This window comes from Branchiostoma floridae, chromosome 4, assembly GCF_000003815.2.
Source record: "Branchiostoma floridae strain S238N-H82 chromosome 4, Bfl_VNyyK, whole genome shotgun sequence".
Taxonomy (NCBI): domain Eukaryota; kingdom Metazoa; phylum Chordata; class Leptocardii; order Amphioxiformes; family Branchiostomatidae; genus Branchiostoma; species Branchiostoma floridae.
In genome coordinates, this window is record NC_049982.1 from 11,664,354 (window position 1) to 11,685,880 (window position 21,527).

The 21,527-nt window shown below is 40.7% G+C and overlaps 3 protein-coding genes and 1 non-coding gene across 7 annotated transcripts in view; 2 read left to right on the forward strand and 2 right to left on the reverse strand.

Moving 5' to 3' along the window:
* Positions 1-8,395, forward strand: part of LOC118414536 (EP300-interacting inhibitor of differentiation 3-like) — a 13,910-nt gene extending 5,515 nt beyond the window's left edge. The window contains exons 4-11 of the mRNA XM_035818624.1: positions 1,792-1,958; positions 2,244-2,343; positions 3,324-3,414; positions 3,687-3,787; positions 4,707-4,755; positions 5,115-5,203; positions 5,602-5,724; positions 6,901-8,395. Of these exons, the coding sequence (XP_035674517.1) occupies positions 1,792-1,958; positions 2,244-2,343; positions 3,324-3,414; positions 3,687-3,787; positions 4,707-4,755; positions 5,115-5,203; positions 5,602-5,724; positions 6,901-6,924 (744 nt within the window). The 3' untranslated portion in view covers positions 6,925-8,395. The remainder of the gene's footprint in view (positions 1-1,791; positions 1,959-2,243; positions 2,344-3,323; positions 3,415-3,686; positions 3,788-4,706; positions 4,756-5,114; positions 5,204-5,601; positions 5,725-6,900) is intronic.
* Positions 8,396-8,502: 107 nt separating this feature from the next.
* LOC118414534 (cell growth-regulating nucleolar protein-like) lies at positions 8,503-14,049 on the reverse strand. The gene is made up of 9 exons (XM_035818623.1): positions 13,921-14,049; positions 12,100-12,257; positions 11,479-11,596; positions 11,215-11,322; positions 10,847-10,966; positions 10,180-10,594; positions 9,811-9,891; positions 9,397-9,482; positions 8,503-9,109 (listed from the first exon to the last, which is right to left on the reverse strand). The coding sequence occupies exons 2-9, from the start codon at positions 12,222-12,224 to the stop codon at positions 8,972-8,974; spliced, it is 1,191 nt and encodes a 396-aa protein (XP_035674516.1). The 5' UTR covers positions 12,225-12,257; positions 13,921-14,049; the 3' UTR covers positions 8,503-8,971.
* Positions 14,050-14,272: 223 nt separating this feature from the next.
* On the forward strand, positions 14,273-14,344 carry Trnaa-cgc. The gene has a single exon. It is a non-coding gene; the product is annotated as a tRNA-Ala (tRNA).
* Positions 14,345-16,010: 1,666 nt separating this feature from the next.
* The window catches only part of LOC118414533 (inositol-3-phosphate synthase 1-A-like), a 9,704-nt gene continuing 4,187 nt past the window's right edge, over positions 16,011-21,527 (reverse strand). For all 4 annotated transcript variants that reach the window (XM_035818619.1, XM_035818622.1, XM_035818620.1 and 1 more), the window contains exons 2-9: positions 21,061-21,210; positions 19,937-20,185; positions 19,511-19,804; positions 19,162-19,314; positions 17,505-17,663; positions 16,908-17,265; positions 16,571-16,709; positions 16,011-16,449 (exon numbers count right to left, since the gene is read on the reverse strand). In XM_035818619.1, coding sequence (XP_035674512.1) covers positions 16,266-16,449; positions 16,571-16,709; positions 16,908-17,265; positions 17,505-17,663; positions 19,162-19,314; positions 19,511-19,804; positions 19,937-20,185; positions 21,061-21,174 — 1,650 coding nt within the window. In that variant the 5' untranslated portion in view covers positions 21,175-21,210 and the 3' untranslated portion in view covers positions 16,011-16,265. The remainder of the gene's footprint in view (positions 16,450-16,570; positions 16,710-16,907; positions 17,266-17,504; positions 17,664-19,161; positions 19,315-19,510; positions 19,805-19,936; positions 20,186-21,060; positions 21,211-21,527) is intronic.

The following is a 21,527-nucleotide window of genomic DNA, read 5'->3' on the forward strand; positions in this document are numbered from 1 at the left end:
AGAATGATATACTGCAGGGCTCGAAGTTAACTATGTCCCGAGACCACTAAAATTTAGGCCGGGACAACTGAAAAATCTTTTTGGGACACTTTTGGGACAATAGGAAAACGAATCAACATCAGAATGTCCGATCTCCCCGCGGCAGGCTTTTAGCTAGCCATGCGTACAGCCGTACAATGTACGGCCTTCGCTAAAAAAATCGCAAAATGTACGCCCTGTTTTTTGGATATACGCCTTTGGTACGCCCTTATTTTCCCCCGGAAACTTCGCTCGAAGTTCAAATTCGCCGATTCCGGCGCACCGAGCCGCCATTTTGGGTGATTCTACCTCAAGTCTCGCGCAATCTCGCACTCACTCACATCTCGCGAATTGCGAGAGTCACACCCCATTGGCCATTTCGGCGTGACGTAGCGCGCCCAGGGGCCATTAGTGGTGGAATATCTGATATCCCCGCTGTTTTCGCGGGAAAGATTCACGCAGGGAAGCGTAAAAACTTTGATTTGTTTACGAAAACTCGTCGAATGCCTGAAGTCATTGGTGATAAGTACATGTATAGGATGTTTTTGGAGGTTTTTTTTGCTTGTTTGTCGGTGGAATGTGGGAAAAATAACAGCTAATGTGACGATGACATACTGGGGAGGGGGGCGGTGTCGGCACTGAATTCGTAGAAAATGTTGAACGGAGGTCGCGATTTTTTCACGGTAACTTGAGATATTACTTTTGTTGCAGTCTTTACTTTTAAAATATTGATAAATGGATGTTGTTTGTTGAGAAAATTTCGCTTAATTTGCCCTTGGAACACATCTTTTCTGCTATATATTTTCAATGAATTAAATGTTTGTACACATTTTTCTGTACTGTGTAAAGTTACAACGGTGATGTTACAGGCTACAAGTAACTTTTCAGTGCATTTATTTTCAGCTATGTTCTTAACAGAGTAGATACACAAAAGAAATATAAGATGTACCTGGCAGTCCTGGCTACACTTTCTCCTCTGTTGGTTTGCAGATTTTCTTGTAGACTTCTTTAGCTTGCTGTTGTTATATATGTAACAGTCAAGTTTCACCTTTAGCTGTAATGTTAATTTACTCTCCCTGATAGTATGTATTAACTCATGAAACATTATATTGTAAGGAATCAGTGTTATATTACTTGAAAATTACCTCATGTATTCTTTAAGCCATACCCACCTCAAATCAAGAACACATACCTCCCATTCTCAGGACAAAAGTAGTTTTGCAGCAAAGACAAAAATTTGGCTATATTCTACTTCAAAATGCAGGAAATAGCATTCCAGAGGCTTTAAATTTCAAAATTTTCCGGGGGAAGATACCCCCGGACCCCCCTACAATGCTCGCGCCTTCGGCGCTCATCGCGCGGCTCTGCCGCGCAGTGCGGAAAGTACAACATATTACAGATATACACCCTAAAAAAATTCCTAGCTAAAAGCCTGCCCCGCGGTTGTCAGGCGTGCGTACTCTGACTTACAGTTGTTGTAATACATAATTTCTGAAAATAGGGTTGGGACAGTCCATCCTCATTTCGGGACAGTTGAAATTTATTTTTGGGACAATGCGGGACAGTAGGGAAAAAAGTTAAGTTTGAGGCCTGATACTGTATCATGTCAAAGGCAAAATGTAGTGTCAATACTTTTTAAACTGTGGTTGTGGCGGGTTTGGATTATGAAGGTGACTGGACATGACTGTACCATATATTTCTGTATTTCCCATGTGTTGTACAGTAAATACCAAGGTCCTAATTTTTGTGTTCTCTGGCCTGTTGATGTTTCAGGTGAGCTTCATGACAGGCAGACGAACGATCCCTGAGGATGCAGATGAAGATGATGAGGATGAGGAGGAGAACAGGAGGCGGGCAGTCAGGATACCTGCTGCAGGATGGGAGAAACTGGGAGAAGATGCCAGGAGATGCTTCAATAGAGCACCAGCATTCCATTTTCTGTAAGTTTCCCTTCAAAGTTTCTCTCAGTTTGATATGGAACAATTGTATTTTAGGTCCAAAGGGCTGTAGCCCCTTCCAATAGCCTGCATGTTGGGTGAGCCACTCAGCCAGAATTTTAACTCTTGGTTGACTTCTTGGTCCAGAGGCAGGGGTACAAACCATTGACTATGCACGTCCTGAAAGTGGTGAGCATTGATAATGCTGCAGCAGGTTTGCATTTCTTTTTAAAAAAGTTAGAACTATGTCTTGTATGAAAGATTCAGGACTGTATTTGTTGCCTACAGGTATGGGTCCTTTAACCGAGAGGCCAAGGCGCGGGAATCCAGGAAACTGAATAGAAAGGATGCAAGCAAGTCCGTCGGTCCCAAAACTGTCCCCAAACAGGTGATGTGTCATTAAACCTTAGATTGTTTTGGAAACGATATCATCATAGATATTTTACCCAGTGTACAATCATTGTTACAGTGATGATTGCTGGTAACATTTTGTTGCACCTTGCACTAGTACTTAAATGTGTTATTGCCTTTCTACTTAAGCATGGGATCATCATCGGTCGACGTGATCACACATGTTCGCACATGTATACACACGACTGGGTTATACCGCCCCTTACGGGGTGACATACCCTTTCGCTGGCTAATTACAAGGAGGGGATGCGCCAGGTCTCCCGTCTGGGTGAATGATGTAATTCACCATGTGGCTGATACGAGAATGAGGTTCGCCAGGCCTCCATCTGGGTGATTTGAAGTGAATCACCAACACCGACAGAAGGATTTGCACCAACACACACCGCGCCATTGCACGTGTGGGGGTTCTTTAACGTGCATGGGGTGTGGCTCTCCCCTTACAGGGGACCTCCATTGAACATCCTATCGGAGGGATGGCCCTAGCCGAAGCTAGGTACTCATTTTCACCTGAGTAAAGTGAGGAAAGCCATGTTAAGTGCCTTTCCCAACGGCACAAGATTGGTAACACGGCAGCTGGATTCGAACCCGCAACCTCTTGGTCACGGGCCGAACACGGTCCCACTGCGCCACGCAGTCCCATAAGCATGATGGGATAGCGTGGTGCAACGGCAACATGTTTGGCTTAGAACTTGGAGGTTCATATCCTGCCATGTCACCGATCTTGTGCCAGGTTTGGCTAGGACTGTCCATAAATAGAGGTCCCGTGTTTGGGGAGAGCCACATCCCGAGTAGTAGAAGAATCCGCCCCACTCATAGAAAACAGTAGGGGTCTTTCCTGGTGTAAAAAACATCAATCTTGTTTAATTGTTCAGTATAAACCTGGTGTGTTATGACATGAGAAGTTTTACCGGGTATGCAATACAAGCAAAAGCACTAAGTCTACCTTACATGCCATAGGTGAAAAATTGTGATGAGAATTCAAAGGAGCAAACCACAGCAGAGGTGGAATTCATTCACAAGGCACTGAGGACTCTTACCGTAGATGAGGGTGAGTTGTCATTGAATCGTTTTTTTAAAGACTGTTAAACACTTAAAAGTTGTAAATAAGTTAAAATAAGTGGAGGATTTATTAGATTTCTTGGTTTTACACAGTATTTGTGAATCACTTATTCTCAATGAGCTATCAGTGGATTCTTTGTAGTTGTTGTTGTCTGGTTCTGTTCATTCCTATTCTTTGGCACAGAAAAGATTACACAAAGTTAAAGATCACAGCATCATTGGATACTCGTAAGTAGTAAAAAGCTTTTTCTCTCGTTTCAGATGGTAATGTGGATCCTATCGACTACTTTGAGTTTGTGTTTGATCCAGAATCATTTGGTCGAACTGTGGAGAACATTTTCCACCTGTCTTTTCTTGTCAGGGTAAGTGAGCCAACTAGTCTTTTTAGTATGTCAACCCTTTCTGACAATGTTTTCGTTCAGTGCAAGAAAGGGCGTTATTGTAAAGAAGGAGTCAGCTCAAAAGTAGTCCCTTTTCAGCAATGTTCAACCCAGATGTGAACAAAATATTGACATTGGGGTGCATCTGGTCTTGTTTTGCATACGCCCCACCCGGCCATCGACATTATTTTTATTGTTCACCTGAATTGAAAACGTGGCCGGGTGACAAGGCCTTCCAGTGGAGTGATCAACTTTGATACAAAATTGAAGGCCACAGGTCCAAAGAAATGCCCATAAACAAACCCATGTTTGTTGTAGCAGGGTAAGTGTCATAACAACTTGACTGCCATTTTCTTCTCTTGAAAATGCCAACGTCTGCGCAGCTCTACTGCACAAACCTTGGAAACCGAAGGGGTTTCATCTTCACTTTGGGCAATCCGCAGGCAGCACCACTGCCTGTGACGTCATGGCCGGCTCATTAGCCAGATTTTTTGGTCCAACACCTACAAATCTGCACCTCCGGCCGGTTGGAACAATGTGATGCAGCAGGGCTAAACAAGCCAAAACAAAGGCAGTGGCTTGGTGCTAATCTTGAGCCAACTCCTTTTTCACTATCACCTGCTTGGTGCAAGGCATAGGTTGACAATTCATGTGTTCTGCGTTGTTAAAAGAAAACAGGATGCATTAAAAATGTGGGATTCGGGTGTAAAGTTTACACCCAAATTCCACACGTAAAGCTTAAACATTCAACTATTGTTATAGTCTGATGCCTTTTTGCAAAACTTGAACACTCACACACACACACACACACACACACACACATGTATAAATAAGGAGTCTAGACTTTCATTTCGACTGTTTTGTATAACCAGAAACTTGAAAGTCTATCCTTTTCTTACAGGATGGTCACGCTAGAATATATCTCAATGACGAACACCTTCCAGTGTTAGGTAGGAAATATTTTATTGCTAAATCTTGTCTTCCTGCACCCTCTATAACCTTTCCTAGGAAGTGCAGGCACCTGATTATCCAACTTCATTAATCCTGCTCCTAACTAACCTTGCAATTTACATGTACAGATCTGACATATCATCATCAGTCACTGGGTTCTGCATCTATAGTCTGGAAAGTCCTGAGAAAGTCTGACATATAGACCTTACTTACTAATTTCCTATCCGAAGATTCATTTTAAGATCATAGAATATCTCATGATTTTGACGATCTTCAGAGTATTATTAATGTCAACTGCATCGCTGTTTCTGCATAATAACATATATGAGTCTGAAGAAATATCTCATGCATTGTGTAGAACCTGCTGAGCCATACACAGAAGCAGAGTCAGATGACAGGGTGGAGCGAAACCAAGTGGTGGTATCCCTCACTCTGAAGGACTGGAAGGTATGTTCCTCTGGATGTCTTTGTCAGACTACTGTTGCGGAGGCTTTAGAGAAGTTACCTTGTGTTTTCACAACTTGTGATTACAAAATGTACTTGGTGGTGTGGGAGGAAGAAAGAGGGGAAGGGATTGGAATGGAAAAGAAGATAATATCAGAGAATGGACAGGCATATCAGAGAATGGACAGACATGGCACTACGTGAAACACTGAGAAAGTAGAATACTGGTTCACAGCTCTTCTGCGGTGCCCCAATGGTCAATTAGTTACACTAAGGGATAGATAAGATGAGATTAATCGTAATGGTACAAGACAACAAAGTATGTAGTCATATCTGCTACTTTAGCCAGGCCCTAGTTCAACATGAGTGTGATCCAACAAGGCACCATTCTAATCTTACAGCGTATCAAAAAGGAATTCGAGATCACTTCCAGATACTTCCCGAGAAGAGTGGACTTTGAGAGCGGTGAGGGGCCCAGCGGAGGGCAGAACGGCCACACCAGCTCGGATGATGAGGACGGACCTGTAAGTCTTCTGTTTTCAACATTAGACTCATATAGGCACACGATACAGTCAAACATGCCCGATCGTAACCAACTGTACAGACATGTTGACAGATAAGAATGAGTTTAAAAATCATTTAGGGCCCATCATCATATTTGCCTAGGTAATATCTGAATCCAAGAAGAAATCTGATGTTTACAGGCATATCTTGATTTGTCTTATTGAATGTGATCTCTTGAGTGGAAGAGTTGTCTGTTCAGAGTCTAACCTGCTATCAAGTTTTCTGATTTCAACTGAATTTTGATGATGACTACAGCCAACCAGTTTGGGTACATGTTCAATCAATCACTGTCAATGTGGCAAGGCATCCTACTTCACAAAGATAGAGCTCATTTGCCAGTATATATATATATGAATCTTGATTGACAGACAGTAATGCCTTCACGTTGCCTCCTTTGAAAAGTCCCTTTTGTTTGTTCTATGCCACATTTGCCAAAATGCCAAAAAAGTTGATTCCTGGGCTTAGATAAAGTGACAACTCACCGTGTGGTAATGATAGTGTGGTTTGTCTGCACATTGCTCCACGACATGACAAGTCTAAACCATCTTTGAAAACCATCATTACTCATTGACCTAAACAGACCTGCTATGTAAGGAGAAATGACATCTTTGTAGATAGACTTACAAATATTGCTACTGCCACTACTGAGTGTAAAAGATTATAAACATGAGGAAAAAACCTAATGCATGTCAATGTTACTTCTAAGAATACAAGAAAATGGTAGCATGCTTATTGGCTGATAGTGGAAAGGGACATTTTTGCCAAGTCTACATTGTTGAGCTAGCAAAGGGACACACACTTTTCTCCTCACTGGTCAGCTAATTATACCCGCAAATCTGATTGATGCACTGTACCATATGATTTGACAGGCCAGTCAAGCATACATGATTGTCTGTTTGATGCTGTAAATGCAGAAGTGTCTGTGGCGGTTTTGAGTCCTCTTCCAAAAGCAAAAAACTATGCAAAACTTTTTGTCTTCTGCCCTGTACCCTTGTCTAAGCACTACTTACTGTATTTTGTTCAGTATTATGATGTATTGGAATCACCTGCTTGATAATTACACACAAATAGCATATATTATTACCAAGTGCTCTACACGTGAATTTCCTTTTGCTGACATTTTTTCTTCTTTGCAGCCACCAAGACAGAGAAGAACATGACATTCCAATCGCGTGCCAAGAAACAAAAGGACCTCTGTGCCTTTATAAAATAGGATTTTCTCCAGCTTCTGAGATAAACAAACTTAAAGTTATTTTTTTCCACATGATCAGCCTTTTAAATTAAGAGATGCGTATAAGAAAGTTATCTATTTGGCTTTAGTACTAAGAGAACTTCTGTACTTCTACACATTCTAGATGACCATTAAAAAAGTAGATTTCCTTTTATGTGTGAAACAACTCCACTGTTTATAGTACACATTCAGCTGGCAACAGTATGGAAGAGTCTCTGAGATAGAGAGTGATGTGCTGTGTGTGTTGGAAAGGGTAGATGAAAGCGATTTGTACCATGTCACTAAAACTGCATATATTTGTATCCCAGAGTGAAATATTTTTGATGTACTGTATGTTACCATGGAAAGGACAAAGGCTAGGGTTACTATCACAGAAGAGATTTGTAATAGATGTTGGGAAGTCTTTATGTAGAAAGAAAAGGTTGTGCAAACCATACATTTGTTATTAAGCAAGTGACATTGTTTAATTGATCATCTTGACAGTCTCATCAAGTAGCTGTACCATTGTAACCTGTGTTAGTGGTAAATTAACTGTTAAGTATATTTCACTGAAAATGTTTGAACGGCAATCTCTATAACAGCAAAAAGTATTGTGTAATCTGGTTAAAATAAGTGGAGAAAGACAGGGAAAAGGTACATGGTATGTACATTATGTGCACAAGCAGAAAAGTGCAATATATAGGAGGAGATGGGTCTGTTCTTGTAGCCTGAGTATCATCCGTATTCTACCGGGGCTCCTTACACTCGCAGGAGCCCCGGTAGAAATAGGATGGTACCCAGGCTACTGTTCTTGGGCTATCTTTTATCAATTCTGCAGGTAGATGTCCTAGATCTGTCAGCTGTCACTTTCCTTTGAGTACCCAATAGAGGCAGTTCCAATACTGACCATAGGGCAGAAGATTCATGTAAGTCAAACGTAGTCTTTGTTCATTAGTTCTGATCCCACTTTTACTTGGTCCATAGCCATATGTTACTTAGATGTCCAGGAAAGCGTATTTGCTTTGGGGAAGTTGAAAAAAACATTCCGCAGCTATACTATAATGTGATGCCATCCACTGATATTTTTATTTATTTCTTTGATAACCATATTGTTCTTGTATACTAGTGGTTTAGTCACCTGTTGAACTAAATGTTACACCTGTTTATGCTTGGCCTCCAATTTCTACAGGGAAGTTTTGGAGTAGCCAGTAATAAGTTACTTAACACTTTTTTTCACATTTGTTCTAACTAATATTATACTTCTTAAAATAAGATAGTTCAAAGCATGAACAATTGTGACTGCTTTATGGTTAATTAAGTGTAGATGCATGGTAACCATCCTGTCCTGTGACAAAAAATGTTTTTCTATCATAATTTGTATCTTAAATTTGTAACCGTTGCAATAAAGTTTTATGCATTACCTGATATTTGTTTCTTAGGTTCTTATATATATAGCGATCTGTACTTGCTCCTTAGCTGTGATAACTAATTTGCATGCAAGTCCTGAAAATTTCAAGACAGTGTCAAATCTTAATATTGAAATGTTTTATTGACACCAATCAACATAACAATCATACTTTCTCCTTATTTATGAAGTCTGCTCTCGGAAAATGATTACAAACTACTTATTAATCTGCAAAATGGAAATATTCCATATTGTTCCAACCAACAAGTGCATAAGAATTTGGCTCCCAATGTTGGCTATACTGTATGGTACAAAATTACTTCAATAGAACTGAAGATCATAAAACATTACAAAAAGGATGTAGGACTTACCAGGTAACTTAATCAACATTAAAAACAATTAGAAACACTGATAATATCAACTTACCTTTTACAAAATGTGAAGAATTGTTTAGGTCTAAAAAAATTCATGTTTGACCTGCTTTCACTCAATTGTCAGGGCTTCCTAATATTCCTCTAATAGTGTTAACAAATGAACCACTGATTTATCTATCAAAAAGGAAGTGTGTTAACTAACATGCTATGTAAACAGATCACTGGACCAATGTGACCCTATCTTTTATGACCTTGAACCTGGGGTTCTTGTTGACCTTCTTGTGGAAGGTTGCCAGTAATTTTTCCTCTGTCCTTGTCTTGCCATCCCCTCCCCGAGCATGGAACTCAGCAATCACCTGTTTTGGAATGTTACACAGGAAGGGTTAGCATGCTTCAGCATACTGCATGGCATAAGCAAAGTTAAAGCAGATTGACCAGAACTATCAGTATTTTCTGAGTTTGTACCCATTTTTGAGGGCGAACTCATCAAGCTACAGTTTACAATTTTACATTTATTAGTCCTTTCAAATAGCATTACTTTTTAGAAAAAAACTGCAATGAAATGATACGGACAGGCACTACCATATATATGGTATATCAATCTTATTCAAGATACTCTTACTAGTGTACAGAGTGGTCACACCTTTTTCGTCAGTTTCTTGACAGACACCTGGTGATCATCTGCCTTGAGAAGTACTGCACTAATAACAGATTCCCATGGGAATTTAGCTGTAATGGATAAACATAAATGTCATACAAAATGTACAACAGTAAAAATGTATTATTTACAATTTGCTTGTGTGATCAGGTCAGAGGTTTATAATATCTTGGACAGAAGGACATGTTCAATTACATAGATATGCTATTGGCACATTCCCAATGGCAAGAATTTTATCTTAAGCAGTTATCTCTCTGGACTTCAGGCTAGTCTGCATCCACTTGGAGAATTCCCTGATTTACACACAACTTAAGTCTGCCACTGAATTCCAGCAAAGAGCTGGAAAGTATTACATTAAATGGATATACTAGTGTTGTTTCAAAATGTGCAGAATTGTACCTGAATTGACATTTTGCTCCTCCTTGGGTTGTGCCAACTTTTTCTTTTTCTTCTTTGGTTGGTCTTCCTCATTCTCTGTATCTAGATTGAAAACATGTAACATTATACTAATACATTTACATTTGTTTTAAGATGTTTAATGTTTTGATTCCAAAAATGACCCTAATTAAGCTAAAGTCAAATGTGAAAGTCTTGATAACTGTCATAAGTGTAATCTAGCTTTGTTGACATTAAATTTCTCATGTCAACACTTTCAACACAACACAAGACAAGTGTGAAGCACTATATAGAAAAGAAGGAAAACACAATTTATGCGCGTCTCACATAAAAGGCATACTATAGTAAACTTTTACAATCTAAAATACTCACTACTGTCTTCTTCTGCAACTTTCTCTTCACATGTATCTTCTTTAAGATCCTGGTGTTTTCTCTTCTTCCTCTTGGATTTTTGAGGACCACTGACATCATCTTGTTTCAATTGACATTCTTCATTTTTTGGTGACTTCAATTTTTTCTTCTTTCTTCTCTCTAGTGTGCCATTTTCCAACATATTTTCTTCTGTCTCCTTACTCTTTTTCTGCTTCTTTTGCTTTGTATCTGTCTCAGTATCACCATTTTCCTTAGACCTGTCCTTTTTCTCTTTTTTGTTGGCCTTCAATCGTCTCTCTTCCTTCTTCTGCCGTTTGCTGACCTTCCCACTCTCCTCCTTGGAATCATTCTCCAAGTTTTTGTCTTTTGTCAGGTGTTCTTTTAAAATTTCCTCTTTCTCTTTTTGTTCTGATTCCTGAAAAGAGACATCAATCACATCAAATACATGTAATTTAATTTTTCAAGAGGCCATACTTTGAGTTTACAAATCATCTACATCAAACAGTTAAAAAGAACCTCTAGTTCTACAACATTCCACAAAACTTTGTTCAACATCTCAATTTGTCAGTTGGTGACTGAAACTTAGGCAGACTATAGAAAACACATTGGTCACTGAGTGATATCACAAAGTAAGCAACATTAATAACACCACAAACACACAAACCACCTTCTGTTTCTCTTGGTCCTGCTGCTGCTCCTTCTGTTGTTGCTGTGCAGCAGAGAACACCTCCCACACCTGGGTCACCAGGTGGTTGTTGTGGATCCGCAAGCTGTTCTTCACAAAATTCTGTGACAGAGAAAAAACAGCAAAAATCAGTCAAACCTGGGAATGGTGATTTCATTTTATTTTTCGGAGACAATGCATTGTTTAACCAACAACAGTTGTTTCAATGACTTACATGTATAAGAAGAACACACATGGCTTATCATATATTTGTTATACATTTTATAAAATCGTTTATCTCAGGTGTCCTGCAAGTACATAGGAGATGTACAATGAAGCTCACTGAAGCAGTAGCCTTCTTCAACACATACCTCGAACTTGCCCTTCTTCCTGGGAATGTTGGAATACTGTGATAGTCTCTCCCACAGGTTTCTTACTTGTGGAGAAGCATTGGCATCATTCATGGCCTTCTGTACTTGCTATGTAAAAAGTAAAACAAAGAAACAGGTACTAGCAAAAGTACTGTAGTGCCAATTCCTTTCAGACAGCTAATATCAGCAAAGGAATACAAGGTAATAGCAGAAACAACACAGCTTTCTGTTTTGGGTTTTTGCAAGAGGTAATATCTGACTCACTTTTAACCAGGCATCCTGCTTAGCCTCACCCTTGGTCATCCTGTGCCCCGTGATGCCTTTACCTCCATACTTGTCTTCCTCACTGATACACTGTGTGTGGGTCTTGTAGTCATCTCCCCTGTAATATGGATCACAAAGGTAGTATCATGCACTGTGCATACACATAATCATCGCTAACTCTCAATGAAAACATTCACCATGAGTGATAATGGATCATGATCTTTGTCCATGAATGAAACATTAAAGTTTTAAGTTGTCATCTACATTATGACATGTGAGTCATTTCTTATGATGACCTATTTCTTCCTAAGTCACAATACTTTTTAAAAGGTACTGGTTTATTATATGTACCAGACATAGAAAAGCAACTGCAGTATGTAGGTACAACTAAGGGTGCCTTCCTCTTCCTGTTAAGGCCACTGCCTTCATATAATTGAAGACTGTAGCCTATTTGTTGCAGAAGAGTACTACATATATGCAACTTGATATCGAGCGTTGCTTTGAAGAACATTCAGGACAGGAAGTATTGCAGAGTGGGGCACAGGGCAACCTCTGCAGACAGACAGTTCCACACATGGATGGTGGCTGTCTGTAGAGTTTTCCACATGATGTGACACTTACCAGAAGTCCTTGCCACAGTCCAGACAGGACAACATGTCACAGCTGCGGCAGACAGTCAGGTAGTGTTTCTCCACCTGATTCTTCTTCACAGTCTGCCCACAGGCGTTACAGTTGAAGAACACCATGGTGGAAATGGATTCAGCTACTCGCTCTTTACACTAGAATTAGTAAAGGTAGAACACATTCATTTTTGACTAGTATGCAGTACTATAGGATATGGTTATTATTCAGCATCATAATGTAATTTTATACCCAATGTCATTGAATAGTACATTTTGTATTACGATGTACAATGTACGTTGTACTAGCATTAGCAATAACATGTGTCAGCTCAGCAACCTGGCAACTCAGCTCCTCGTCAATTACAGCAACTCGGCTAAGGTTGAAGTTAGCAATACCTGTAATTAGTTAGAATATCGGGCTGGGGTTTTGTGCACCTGAAAAAAATTGTGTGTGAAAAACTTGCACATAAGGCCACACCGATTTAATTTCTTGGTTCACGGATTCGCTCGATCCAATTTTTTGGAAAAAAAAAATTAAAATAAAAATTACCACTCAGCAAATTTTCACCATTAATGAAACCATTCACCAACTTTCTGGTGTAGCAAATTGGCCTTTATATTATAAGCTCCTTAAAGTGTGGGTACATGTGCTGTTACTGTACAAAAATAGTGTTTTTGTACCTTTTTCAAGCTGAAAACTTTTTTTCTTTATGTTTTGGATTAGCCGTTACCTTTACCCCAACCATTTTACAATTTTCATTTTTATTTCGCCCTCTCGCTCCATATTTTTTATGAAAAAATCTGTGAACCAAGAAATTAAATTGGTGTGGCCTAATGATATGAAAATTGGCTAATTCCCTTGGGATTTGTGTTAGAATGCATTAGGATTAGGCTTAAAGCAAGGACGTTACCGTAAGGCCTCCTCTAACGGTAAAATGTCTACAAATCATCCTAGAGTGGTCATCGAGCTGGGTTGCCTTAATGTCCTGGGTGCTCGCTCCATGCACTAGGTACTTACATGGATGATAAAAGCTAAAAAATAGTTTCTGTCTGAGAAGTCGCCTATCCCTAACCTTAATCCTGACCTTAAGCCTAACAATAGAGGTTAGATGAAAATAGTACTAGTGGGTTGAAGGCAGTTATATAAGATCTCTTGGTGGTAAAATGTTCTAATAAACCTGAAAATTAAGGTGTCTGCTACGGCCGCGTGGCGCGTTGGTCACCCGATCCCTCGATCTCGGAAGTTAAGCAACGCGACGGTCCGGACAGTGCTTGGATGGGGGACCAACCAAGGACGTCCGGATTGCTGTAGCCTCACGAAGTTTCCACGAAATCGTCTTCCGGGAGGGACGTAAAACGGGGGTCCCGTGCTCGAGGAGGTGCCTCGACCACGTTAAACAGCCTCATTACTCATACTGGGTACCTACTGGCTGGCAAAATACACCAGATGATTATGATTATAGACGCCTGTTACAAACTTTACACGTAAACGATATACAAAATACAGTTTGTTGTCTGGCAAATCTTTCCTACCGCTAATTAAATCTCGTCGGCCTCTCATCTCACGTGGTCTTTCCTTTTTCTTTCATGTATCAAAAAGATGCATGAACGAGCTTTTTGCTGTTTCTAACGTTATATGTAACGTTACAGTAAGCTTCACGTGCGCGTGCTTTTTGAGTCGTGCATGCACGTTCTCTGCCCCCCTCCCCTCTTCTGACAGTCTCACGGCTCTACACTAAACTATTAGCGCATAAAAATACAACTACAGCGATGTTATCATGTCCCGGCTCAGAAAGAAACTTAAAAACGTCACACTTACCCCGTTTGTCCTCAACTGAATTAAGTTACGACCATAAGCAAACTAGCGAGATGGTTTCGAGAACTTTACTCCACCATCTTGGAACTCAACACTAAAAGGGAGGGGTGTGGAGTCATTATAGTTAGCTAAATTTAATGATTCGACAGGATTTATTCTTATGTTAAATGGTTTAAAGAATAAAAAAAGATACGAAACATTATAATGATATCTAAGAAGTTGATAAAGAGATATTCCCATATTGATGATGTTATGATTCCTCCACTTAGAAAAACATCACCCCCACTAAAAAAAATCTTAATCGGGGCAGCCCAATTTGTTCAGATTGTAAGGAATGCCCCCCGCCGGCCATTGTGGGGGTGTAGCTCAGTGGTAGAGCGCTTGCTTCGCATGTAAGAGGCCCCGGGTTCGAATCCCGGCACCTCCAGGTTCTTTTACAAACCATTGCTGTAACTCATTCCGGAAAATGCTCCTTTCCTGGAGTATGGCTGAAGTGTATAGGATCCCCACACCAAGGACCTGTCACCAGGTGAGTATCCAATGCAGAGCAGTGTTGGATGTCCATCACCCAGCAGCCCGATACGTATGTAATAAGTAACAGTGGGGTTCAAGTATTGCCTACCATCCTTGCCAAGGAACTCTGAGCTTTTGTGGAGACATCGGTAGCGTGCTTGATTTGTAATCTGCCGACCCAGGTTCGATCCCGGGTGTCAGCATGTTTGTTTCTTTCTGTTATTACTTGCCCCTAAGATTCTTACAATTATAATTATAAAGTGAGACATACTATTTCAGCTGGCAATCTCTTGAACCACCCGTCATATCACTATATAATGATACATGTATAAGATTTTCCACAATGCTGTTCACATACCACACATGACCATGCTCCCGCTGCACCAATCACTCCCGAACATTGCAGGCCATGGGACTCCCGTGCAGTAACAACCACCACAGGCTAATGATTCCTTCTTCCCTTGGAATATTAAGAGTGGAATGAACTTGAACCTGGTGTGGAGGCGGAGCTGATCCCCCACTTGAAAATTGAACTGGCGAGGACCCTGCTGCATTGCACCACCCCTACACGACGACCTCCTAACGTACTAAATTCACTTGTCCTTTGCACACACAAAATTAGCTGTGATGTTCCTTTTAGCGTCTTTCCTTTATTTCCCTTCATCTATTTGTGCCAGTCAACTGTGTTATAACTAACCCCTGCACAACTGCCAATAATCTCTTCTTTCAGAGGCTAGTCCAGGCATTATGAAAGAAGCAGCAGCAGCCAACTTTGAGTTGCAAGTAGTGTAGTGTTAATTGCTTTCATACTACATGTATTTCCATATTCTGACAACCAGCTGACATGAACATGTTCACCTTGGTAGGATTTGACCAGAACTGAAGGTTGCTGGCTTGAAGCTACAATTTAAAGTAAAATTAGTGTGGTAAGGAAGACTCAGAAAACAGGCTTCAACAAGTAAACAACTTTAATTGTTTATCCCCACCCATATACATATATAGTGCAGAGCTCAACCTCTTTGCAATAAAAGTGCACCAATATTTTCGGGTATTTAAGCCATAAGTTGAATACTGTATGGTATAACCTTTAATAAATGCTTCACACAGATGCAGATACAATAACTTTTCAGAAAATATACTCTTGCAAATCTTCTATGGTACAATCCTGAACAATATCTATTACAGTGTTACATGCAAAGGACCTGATACATACAATACTAAACATGCACACCATTTCAACCTGAGTGACACATTTTTGTAGTAGAGGCCATCTAGATCTAGGCATGTAGCTATGTTTCTTAAAATCTACAGTTCAAGAGTGCATGATAGTCATACAAACTTGACACCCCAAGTAAAAAAATAACTTACACAAGTTCATGGTAATAATCTTCTATTTTGCATACTGAAAAAGTGCACAGCACAGCGCATTTATCATCTTTGTATGCAAATCATTTGTTTAAATAATTTCTTCAAAATTAAAAAAAAAGGTGTAGAGCAAATAATAACTTACTAAAAGCATACACAATAGCTTAAAGCTTGTATTTTTTTCATTTTGTTGAATGTGATTGTGCATATTAAACTGAATGTGCATATTAAAGTTCTCATCACTACTCCAGGCCAAGATTACTTGTCCCAAACATTTATAATCAACCAAGTAGTCCACCACAGACACAGTATAGCTGTTGAAGCACTGCTCTAAGCATCAGAACATTACAATGCTATGCTTGAAAGACACCCTGACACATGCTACAATTTATGTTAAGCAGGTAATGCTTTCCTCTTAATCAGTGTGTGGATTTATAAATCAGCCAAATTTGAACAAAACACCACAGAAACTAGTGGTAACCATTGCTAACAATCGGACTACCATTGGGGATATCTTGGGACGCAACCCTGGGCCTTTTTGTGTCAGGTATATCTACAGATGACTGCTCTGGGACTTTGGGCGAGAAGGATACTGGTCGACTCAGCTTGTGCTCAATGCCCATGTGGTTGATTGGCGACAGTCCGACACATGCTCTGTAGAAAAGAAAAAAAGGTGTTATGCAAAGGTAGGCTTTCAAAAGTTTTCAACAGATCATCCACATGGTATCATCTCCTTTTGATACTAGATAGCCAATAATTTTGTTAAAATACTTGCCTGAAGATGTTCTCAATGCAAGATTTCTGTCGGAACAGTGCGTTGATAACAGGCGTGCCGGCTGGTACCAGTGGGGCCTTGCACAGGTAGCTCAGGATCGACAGCACAGAGTGGAATGTCTGGTACTCAGTGTCTTCTCCTGAAAAAAAAATCATGCAATCTATATCATTCCTACAACCATTCACATTTCCTCTTCCTAGTACTTTAGTAGAATAAAGTACTACCATATCAGTTTGAAAGAAAACACAAATAAAATTGTAGTTACACAATTATACAATATTTCATTTTTCCCAATAACATCTCATAGCCCCAAAGGTATTGAAGAACCTTGACATACCGACTTTGAACTTGATTCTCTGGCACATCTCTGTCAGGATGATCAGGTCCAGGATGAGGGGGCTGGCCAGCAGGGAGTCCTCACACGTGTTGTGCACCACGATGGTGTTATGTCCGCCCATCATGATCTCTGACGTGTACTCGTCCATCGCGCGTTTACTGTCACCCACGTACGGCACGTACTTGATGACGACGCAGTGATCAGGCTTCTCGCCATCGCTGTACAGGATGTCGTTAGACTCCACCATGTCGTCCACAACGTTGCTCTTGGAGATCTCCTTGGACCTGAACTGCTTTGGTGCGGACAGGTTCTTCCCATCATTGTTACCAAGGTGGTTGTAGCTGACAATGGACACAGGCTGTAAAATAGTTGAAAAATATGGAGCAATAAATATCTCGAACTATTAAAGAAAACAATTTTCCCCTCCTATATGAATAATACTATATGTACTAACATTTTCAAAAATTAAGAAATAAATCTACCACCAAGCAGAAACTTCTTGTATAGTGTTTGACATTTTTAATAAGATGATTTGAAGTTTGAATATAAGTGTACAACTTATAAGAGGAAATGAAGAAATTCTTTTGGAAACTTCACCTTGATGCCTGCATTAACCAAGAAGTCCACCAGAACAGACTTGATCTTTGTCTGTCCTGACTTGAAATCATCTCCTCCAATGAAGACGCCATACTGTTCTGCCAGCTCAACCACTCCTGGTACAAATGTGTTTTGGGGGGATCCGTTGATGTAGGCACTCTGGAATGGACATAATCACGCTGCCATCAGCAATAGAAAATCCACAAACTCACTAGCGAGCACACAGTACTAGTAGGGATCAAATCACTGGTGAGGAGCTTAGCTTCCTCCTCCCTCACGATCCCCAACTGTGCTAGTCATAAGCTGCAAGGACTGTCCTAGACTCCTTGAAAAGCCCTGGATCTTTATTTACTCTTTCCTAAATCATGTCAAGAATCAAGGCAATCCTACACACATACCAAAAATGCTTTTGTTATTTTTCTTACCCTGTACATTAGACAGCTACAAAACTTGGGGGCAAAATCATAACCTGTTGTTAGCGATACTTACAGATCTGACAGCAGCAAAAAAATCATTATTTCTTATTGTCCCGTGTTAGACGTAACCAAAATAAGAAATTATCAGTCCTTGATTTGACCACATTGGACTTATCAAAGCCCAAAAACCATTAGTCACTAATTTCCCCTGTGCTGGACTTAGTGACTTAGTTATCTATGTACAGACAGTGTAGTAAGTATTCTGAAAAAGGTAAGTTTTCTAGAAATCTAACAGCCTCCAATCATCATTACTACAAGGATCTGACTACAACTTAGAAATAACAATCTCAAAATAAGGGCTCGAATCACTTCAAAATTTGGTTTTCCTAGGGGAAAGACAGATTTGAGCAAAAGTGGTAGCAATAAGACTACCCGCAGTTTAGAGTAAGTCACTTCCCTCAATATAAATCTTGTGTCAAGGAAACAATTTCAAACTCAAGTCAGGCTGCCTTGCATCACAGCTTTGTTCCTTTTTCAATTGACACCCTAGGAAAACCCTGGTCTGATTGGTTTTGATCAAGTACAACCATTTTGATTGTTACGAGACGACCAGCCTCAGAATTACGCTCATTCTGAGGACCTGCTTGTCTACAACAACCAGTCGTATTACCAATTCGAGCCCTAAAAGAGGAGGATCCTTGTGCCACAGGCGTTCCATGCTCCATTTTAATGGGTGAAATCGACCAAAGTTATGTACAAACTTTGGGTTTAGCCTGCACAAGAAGAGAAACAGGCTAATTCATGATGCAACAACACACGTGTTATCTGGATTTAGGACTTCTACAAACTAGTGCACCTACTAGTCTATAACCATGCACATTTTGGTGTATGATGATGCATGTGTAGCTGGCACTCACAATTGCAAAATAATGCTGTAACTACATGTACTACAAAATAGCTATATCAAACTGCTATTCAACTTACTCCTGAGATAGAGTAAGAAGCCCAAAAGGATGACAAGGGGAAATGAAAGATACTAAGACCATTGCTCTAACAGTAAAAGAGGAAAGGACAAATTAGTTGGCAACCAATTGATTCCATGAGTGCAAGTGCAGACGAAAGGTAGCAAAGAGACAGGCAATACAACAAAGCACCTAACCAAGGCTAAGATCATTCATATCTATGTACCTAAACATTCAAACATTCAAGTGCACGGCTCAAGACAATCCACATTCACTCACCCCTTCCAGAATACTGGCGACAGCAAAGAGTGTAGATGGTGAAACCTCACAGGCATTCTTCTCAATAGCACTCAGTAGTGTAGCAGCTGTGTCGTTAAGCCCGGTCAGGACATCACTGAAACGTTCCGTGTTGGCTGTCCACAAGACAATCACCTAGGAATAAATAATGTTTTATCGCCTTACATTTTTCATCAGTATCAATAAGAAAGACAATTTTTCATTAGCACAAAAATGGAAGGGCTAATATCTGAATTGGGGAGGTTTGTAACTTTTGACAATTGCTTGTGACCACCTCTTGTCACAAACTCTAGCTTGCAGTCATGTTCTGAGTTTTGCATATTACTAGTACCTTGTCCAGGTCGTTCTTAGTCTTGAAATCGCGGATGTCCTCCCGGATCTGATTCAGCTGCTCCATTTTGGTGCCTTTGATGACGTTATCAGCTCGGGACTCCTGATTGGCTGCGATGAAGTCGGGGATGTAGATGGAGGGCCGTGGCTTCAGGTGCTCCATGTGGGGGCGGAGCTGGCGCTGCAGGTCGTAGTCCAGGACCTTGGCACGCTCCATCGCATCAGCCAGGTTCATGTCGGAGATGTCCCATCCATCCAGCACAATGTCATTGGGGTCGACCATTGGCAGAAGGTCCTGGGGGATAATATAAAAATAATGTGCATCATTCAGATGAGCAACTTGTTCAAGACAATTGTAGCAAGAAGAATAAAATATCAGAGTTAGCTATCAAAGAAATACAGAACACCTGAGCACCCAAAACTGTACCTTGAGGGGGATGTAGACGTCTCCCTCCGGCCCGGAGCCCAGCAGGACGGTGGAGGCCTGGGTGATGGAGCCGAAGTAGTTGGACTTCTGCAGGCCTTCCTTGGTGTTCCAGGTCAGGCCCAGCCTGTTGGCCAGAATGGCAGCAGTGACAGTTGAACCGTTGTTTCCGCCCCATCCTACCAGCATGCAGCCCAGCCTGGGCACACGGCGCTCCGTCTGGAAGTCGATAGATGTCTCCACAGGAACAACCTATTCACAGACATGATTGCACTCAGTCAGCACTACTCTTCAAGCAGAGGTTAGGCTCCGGCTGTTTGTTTTTTTTTCGTTGTTTTTATCGGGCTTTCTATTTTGTACCGGTATGTCAAAAATTACCATTTTAACTGTGTGCAGGTTCAGTTTTGACAATAGTATTGTCAAAACTGAATCTGCACACAGTTAAAATGGTAATACATTTTTGTAGAAATCAGTAATGACAATTGCCCATTTACTTCATCGGAGCCAAACAAACGGCAAGTCTATAAATACATGTAAGTGGTGCATCAGGTACAAATCATGTAAATGAGTCTCTGAGACCTGTTGTCACGACACGGGAGCACACACAGAGGAACAACTGCTCAGCGTGCCAGATCCAATTTTTGACATACTGGTACACCTCACCAAGGAGTCAAGGACATTATAACGTCCTTGACCTCACTCAGTGGCACATATACCAAGACTAAGTATATGCCATGCAGATATTTTGGCAAACCATGCGATATCAAAATAGTGCTCTTGCCATCACCCCCCATCGTAAGTAATGGTATCACCTTCAGAAGGTATATCACTCACTACGCGTGCGTATATTGTCCGCGCCTTTTCTAGAAAACTCTGCCATGATGACTCTGCCTTGGGGCATTTCAAGTGGCTGCCGAACAATAGTGAACCCTGTCTGCAAATTAGGCTATTGTTTAATTTTTCTCTCCACCGACACTTGCTGTCTGCGAGAACTTAGAAATTTACTAAGCTACCATGCAAAGTGACAGATTCGAAGTAATGTTAGATCGAGAGTTACCCTATTATGACCATGAGGAAACAAAAAGAAGAGTTGTCGGGTAATCTAGGCTCGATCTAAGAGACAATACCTTGTGAGCGCCATTTACTCCCCGGGTGACAGTGGTTGTCTGGTACCGGTACTTGCTTTCAATGAGGCTGTCGGTGTAGCGAACGTTGGGACTCTCCACAGTAAAGGCCGCCATGATTAGGTGGGTAGGTGTGCCGTATTCGTGTTTCTACTGTTGAAAGTAAGAGGAAAGCCAAGATCAGTATCGCCAAGGACAAATAAACATGTCCCTCTCTATCCGGGGCGACTCTGTAGAAAACGATTTACTTGTAATACAGAGACGCTGTTTTCTATAGAAAACAACGTCTATGTATTAACGTTACAAGTTAATACGTTTTCTACAGAGTCGCCCCGGCTAGCGGGCTAAAAAATATTAGCCTCCATAGCAGGCTCTCTATGGCCTTTTTTGGCACTTTTGCTGGCCTTTTCTTTTTGTACTGGGTCGCTGATTGCTGGCCTTTTCTGACAGCCGGCCATTTAGAAATGCCG

Excerpts from the sequence above, each read along its gene's own strand:
- LOC118414534 (XM_035818623.1), bottom strand. The coding sequence starts at position 12,224 with ATGGTGTTCTTCAACTGTAACGCCTGTGGGCAGACTGTGAAGAAGAAT. Across the intron at positions 9,892-10,179 it reads AGTTGCAGAAGAAGACAGTA|ATACAGAGAATGAGGAAGAC; the intron begins GTGAGTATTTTA and ends TTTTCAATCTAG. Across the intron at positions 9,483-9,810 it reads GGAGCAAAATGTCAATTCAG|CTAAATTCCCATGGGAATCT; the intron begins GTACAATTCTGC and ends TATCCATTACAG.